General features: G+C 46.8%; 1 protein-coding gene across 1 annotated transcript in view; it reads right to left on the bottom strand.

Annotated features, from left to right (window-relative positions):
* The window catches only part of Btbd9 (BTB domain containing 9), a 352,754-nt gene that overhangs the window by 304,495 nt on the left and 42,024 nt on the right, over window positions 1-6,235 (bottom strand). The window contains exons 3-4 of the mRNA XM_032888537.1: window positions 4,308-4,671; window positions 1,657-1,921 (exon numbers count right to left, since the gene is read on the bottom strand). Coding sequence (XP_032744428.1) covers window positions 1,657-1,921; window positions 4,308-4,671 — 629 coding nt within the window. The remainder of the gene's footprint in view (window positions 1-1,656; window positions 1,922-4,307; window positions 4,672-6,235) is intronic.

The raw sequence follows: 6,235 nt of genomic DNA, 5'->3' as shown, positions 1-6,235 counted from the left end.
GCCTCACCTGGCACTGTTTACTATCCTAAGGTAACAGCACTTGGGATTTCTGGCTGTGTAGATTTAAAAAACCACGGTAACTTACTATCCTGGCTGGTTCTGTGTCAAGTTGACACAAGCTGGAGTTATCACAGAGAAAGGAGCCTCCCTTGAGGAAATGCCTCCATGAGCCCCAGCTGTAAGGCATTTTCTCAACTAGTGATCAAGGAGGGAGGGCCCAGCCCATGGTGGTTGGTATCATCCCTGGGCTGGTGGTCCTGGGTTCTATAAGAGAGCAAGCTGAGCAAGCCAGGGGAAGCAAGCCAGTAAGCAACATCCCTCCATGGCCTCTGCATCAGCTCCTGCTTCCTGACCTGCTTGAGTTCCAGTCCTGACTTCCTTTGGTGATGAACAGCGATGTGGAAGTGTAAGCCGAATAAACCCTTTCCTCCCCAGCTTGCTTCTTGGTCATGGTGTTTGTGCAGGAATAGAAACCCTGACTACACTTACCCTAAACATAATCTTCAATTTTACATCCTGCTAGCACCAAGTCCTTCTTTCCTGGAATCTTGTCTACACCTCTGCTATTTCCCACTGCTCGGCCATAACTCCACTGTGTCTATTGTGTCTCCTCTCCACACAGGTCTTCCTGACCACCCAGGAGAGCAGCCCCATGGGATGAGGCAAGAGACTCATGTTTGGTTGCAATGGCATTGTGATTGGGTGAATGCCAGTTTGGAAGATGGGTGAGATTAATAGAGACAGCTGAGTATCTGAGAGGCCCTGACCAAAGAGCTTGCTACGACCAGAAGGCTTGTGCTGCCGTAAACGTCTGCATGCCGGTTTAAACCAGGTCATCGAAATCTTTAAATGTTGATTCAAATCTCCTTGCAACACAATGACACAGAGAGCATTTTATAGAACTGGAGAGATGGCTCAGTGGTTAGAGCACTGACTGCTCTCCCAGAGGTCCTGAGTTCAAATCCCAGCAACCACATGGTGGCTCACAGCCATCTGTAATGGGATCTGATGCCTCCTTCTGGGGCTTGAAGACTGAGCACTCATGTACATAAAATAATTAAATCTTAAAAAGAAAGAAGGGGTTGGGGATTTAGCTCAGTGGTAGAGCGCTTGCCTAGCAAGTGCAAGGCCCTGGGTTCAGTCCCCAGCTCCGAAAAAGGAAGGAAGGAAGGAAGGAAGGAAAGATGGAAGGAAGGAAGGAAGGAAGGAAGGAAGGAAGGAAGGAAGGAAGGAAGGACTTTATAATTGTCAATAGCTGTTATTTCATTTGTAAGAAAAATCAAAATACTATTATTAACATCAGCCATGACTCAGAATCTCTATGTGTGGCACCTAAAGAATTAGACACACAAGCGCCAGGGCTTGGTAGAGGAAGGAGGAAGCGTTTTAGTGTGACAAGCGACCTTTCAGGAAAGTGTCCAGGAACATTCTGAGGAGCGGATGGAAACGTGTGACCAGCCTGACAGGAACTAGCTGAGCTGGTCAGTGCCGCTCATCATGTCGGGACAGATGGCGGAGAACGACAGCCCCAGGCAGCAGGGCTGTGTGCTCTCGGCCCAGCGGGTGCTTTGCAGACCTGCGCCACGGTTCTGCGGCTAGAATGGCTGGCATAAGGGGCCAACAAAGTCCCAGGTGAGGAGGGAAGCAGGTACTTACTGAGCATGCCTCTGTAGTTGAGGTCCATATCCCGGCTCTCCGACCGCACTTTGATGGCATCTAGAATAGCATCCGGAGACAAGAGTCCTGATGGCCTCACAACATTCAGAAGCTCGGTGAGGCTCATTAGAGGTAAACGCACAGCTTGCATGATTTCAGCGTGGTTCTCTTTTGCATTGTGCTTACACCAGTTTAACAAGGCTAAGAAAATATCTTTCTCAGGAGCAGCAAACGAATCTCTTAGAACGATGTTCAGAAGTGCTGTCTGCAAAAGGTAAAAAGGGACCAGAAAAAGTCAGCATGGAGCAGAGCCGCACGCACAACCAGTCAACCTGACGGGACCACAGGCATCGATGCTTTTGTGGTTTTTCATCTTCCTAGCTCTTCCCTTCCCCACTTCCGGCTGTGGGAACAGGCAGCAGCAATAACCAGGTGTGTAATACCAGCATTTGGAAGGCTGAGGCAGAGGGATTACTGTGGGTCTGAGGTCAGCCTGGGCTACATAGTGAATTCTAGGAAAGCATGGGCTATTACATTTTAAAAAAGAAAAACAACAGTACCTTCCCTTCAGACTCAGGCGTTTTGTGCCACTATATAAAGCAATGAGTTCTTTCCCACATGTCTACACATCAAATTAACTAGATTTATCTTGTTAATTTTTAAAATTATAATGCAGTGAGCAATGTTTGCAAACATTTTGCTCTTATTTGTAACACTCCTCTGCTCCACTTCCCATGCCACGACCCTACACACACACACACACACACATATACATATATACACAGAAACACACACACATATACATACATACACAAAGACACACACATACATACACACACAGAGAGACACACATATACACACAGAGACACACTCACACAGACACACACACTCATACACAGATACACACACACACACTCACACATATACATACAGAGAGACACACACACATATACATACACACACATACATACATATACACACAGACACACAGACACACACAGACACACACACACTCCGCACCTTGTTTTCCCAGTCTCTTTAGATCTCCTCTTCCCTTTCCATAGTTCCTTTCCTAGTTCATGGCCTACCCTACTGTAAGGGTTAACTTGTGTCAACTTAACACAAGCTATGGTGTTCTGGAAGTGGGACTCTCGACTGAGGAAATACCTCCATTAGATTGGCCTGTACACACTCTGTGGGGCATTTTTTTTTTTTGATTAATGGTTGGTGTGGGAGGAGGCCCCACCATACTGAGGGCAGTGCCACCCCTGTGCAGATGGATCTTGGGTTAAACAAAAGAAGCCAAGCTGAGCCCGTAGGGAGCCAGCCAGTGGCCAGCACTCCCCCCTCCCCCAGAGCCTCTGCTTCATTCCTGCCTGCATGTTCCTTCCCAGACTCCCCCAGTGATGGAGGGTGATCTAAGAGCTGTCAGCTGACGGAAACCTTTTCCTCCCCAAGTTGCTTTTGGTCATGGTGTTTTATTAGGGCAATAGAAAGCAAGCTAAGAAAGCCACACCCTTGCATTTGCATATTTCTGCACATATCCATTATGAGAGTAACAAGTGACATTGGCCTTTCTGAGGATGGCTTGTTTCACCTCCTGTGAGGATTTCCAGTTCATCCATCCCCCTGCGGCTGTTAGTATTTCACTTCTTTTTGGCTGAACGAACCCCATGGTGTTTACACACCACATCATTGATATGGCTGCTGTCGGACCTTTAAACTGCTTCCACGTTTTAGCTACTGCACACAGGGCAGCAATAAGCCTGTACGTGCAAACAGATCTACTATGTTGACTTAAGTCAAGTCCTCTGGGCATACATGCAGGAGCAGGTACAGTCTGCAGCCATCCTTTACAAAACAGCAAGAACAAAGACGACAAACTACATGTGTACATACATGTGTGAGCATATGCATCCATGTGTGTATTCATTGGGAAAGTGTACATTGTAAGTCAGTGAGATAAGCCTAGAATTAAAAGCCTTTTGTTTTACAGTAGCACTGCACTGCCATGGTTTCAATCCCCAGGTCTCCAGACTGACCTCCAGAGTAATATATAAAATATACATATACATAAATACAATAAATAATACAAATTTAAAAGTATAGTTCATTCAAATCAAGCTGCCTATCTCTTTAAAGAACACACACACAAATGAGACTCTGGGTTCGAGGCAGATTGGAGCGGCACAGCATTACAGTGGGGAACCGGGGTCAGGAGCAGCACCAGCAGTGACTTAAGGACATCCACTGGCACATCAAATCTCTTTATCAATGTTCCTTCTGTGACACTGACTATATCCCAGCTCTAAAGACTTTTCCTTTTGCCAGAAAGGAATTCTAGTTACATTCTCCATCAGAGAGCACACACCAAACGGTGTACAATACAACAACAAGCTTACTTGACTGCCACATCAAATCCAGCTACTGACAGACCAGTCTCTTCTGCACATAAAACCTACCAGGAAAACCTTGAAAAGAAAGGAAAATGGAACCAATAGCCCTGTAAGCTCTAGAGCCCCAGCGGCCAGTGGCTCGCACTGGCCCAGATGACTGCTTTGAGCAAGGCCTTTGATCCTTGGACCACTGTGCTGTGGTCCCGTAAGCACGAGGAAGGAAGGCATGCGGACCGAGTGCCGAGCAGAACACACCTTGGACAGAGAGAGGAAGCCGTCGCTGGCCAGCACCTCCTGAGCATTTCTGTCCATGAACATGCAGCACATACATGTTAACTTGGGGAGCGAGTAGAGGCTGGCCACGTCAAAAGTCATACAGACGTTCTGAATGTTGAGTATGGTGCAGAGATACTCGGACGTAGAATCCTCTAGCTCTGGAAACCCGTATTTATGAGCCAGGCTCAGAAAGTCCAGCAGCACCTCCTCCTTCTCGTCGGTCAGGGTCGCCCGCCCCGTGTAGATGTATCTGAGGAGCATCGTGAAGGCCTCAGCCGTGGTGTCCTGCAGAGGGATCTCTGCTTCAGGCTGCGACTCTCGCATCCCACCATACAGTAATGCTCTGCACACCAAACAAGAATCACAGTTAGAAAACACGGTTTGCTGCCGGATACATGAAACAATGGTTATCAACGCTGTGCAGATGTGAATCTGCTTAAAGACACAAAGAGCCAGGCATAGGAAGACAAGTGATTTTAAACGGGTCTTTAAAGGAAACAAAAAAATTACTTAAAAACCATTTTGAGGGCTGGAGAGATGGCTCAGTGGTTAAGAACACCGACTGCTCTTCCAGAGGTCCTAAGTTCAATTCCCAGCAGCCACATGAGGCTCATGATCATCTGTAATGGGATCTGATGCCCTCTTCTGGTGTGTCTAAGGACAGTGACAGTGTACTCACATACATAAAATGTATAAATCTTTTTTAAAAACTATTTTCAATTAAAACCACAAACAACTGAGTTAATGAGATAACCCAAGAATGCCAAAGTACACAGAAAGTTGGAAGTGATCTTTGAGAGAACAATGAACTCAATATAAAGATGTTGCCAGACCAGAGGCAGTTTACAAAGTAAATCCCCACAGGCCCCGAGGAGATCAGCAGCACAACAATAAGAAAATGGATTCTGCCCTGCACTGCTCTAAGGACTATGGGGGTGAGCCCACTCTGCTTTGGGAAGCAATTTAGTAATATACCTTTCGACTCAGTTTTGACACACTATATATTCTTTTAAGACCCACTAGAGAAAAAAATAATTCGTTAGGGATATATGGGGATGAGTACAGAGACACTGGGGGAAAACGAAATCAAGTTGGCCGTGGTTGAAATACTGGGCCGTGTGTAGTCTATGTATCCTGAGGAAGATCAATGGAGATCAATGGGTTCTATCTGGGAAAGCTCTGCCTGCCATGGCTCCTTCCCAGTGATGAGTAAAGGGGTTCAATGTTCTGTGAGAGGCCCTCTCCTGTAGAGCTAACATGCCCTGTGGAGAACTGATAGGCTCTGGTGACCAGGCTCAGTTAGCACAGATAGTTAGCCTTCCCTTGCACAAGAATAGTGTTCTCTGTGAGACTCTAAGAGAGCACTGGTGAAGAAGTGGGTTTAGCCCAAGTGAGCGCCAAAATACCTCAAGGGATCAATCTCCACAGAAGCAAAAGGTCAGTAAGTGAGGGAATACATTCCCTTAGCTAGGTACCACCTTCCCGTTTCTGGAAATGTCTGGGCTTCTTTTAAAGAATATTCTGATCACGCTCACATGCAGGTTTCTTTCTCAGTTGCTTGTTAAGGAGAGGAGAACTTACAGTCTTCAAAAACAGTAAACACAAAGGCGAGAAGTCCTCTTACTAATACATTAGGGAAGGACCTTAAAAAGCACTTGCATAGTTCTACTGGACTAAAAGCGGGCAAGGGAAAGCAAAGGCAGACTGAGGACAGGCACCAGGAACTGTGGCCAAGCTAGGGCCAGACGCCACGGAAACTGCCCTTAGGAAGGGTAACCGGTTCTCGCTGGTTTCTGAGCTTCTGGTTTCCCCAACAGTATTGCGTTTGTACAGGATGGCAAGGAGGGAACGCTGATAGAACTAGGGTAGGTCTAGCTCTGGAGCACGGCGACAGCGAGTGACACAGG

The sequence above is a fragment of the Rattus rattus genome, chromosome 18, assembly GCF_011064425.1.
Source record: "Rattus rattus isolate New Zealand chromosome 18, Rrattus_CSIRO_v1, whole genome shotgun sequence".
NCBI lineage: Eukaryota > Metazoa > Chordata > Mammalia > Rodentia > Muridae > Rattus > Rattus rattus.
The sequence above is the reverse complement of the archived record's forward strand: the minus strand, read 5'-3'. Positions and strand labels throughout refer to the sequence as shown.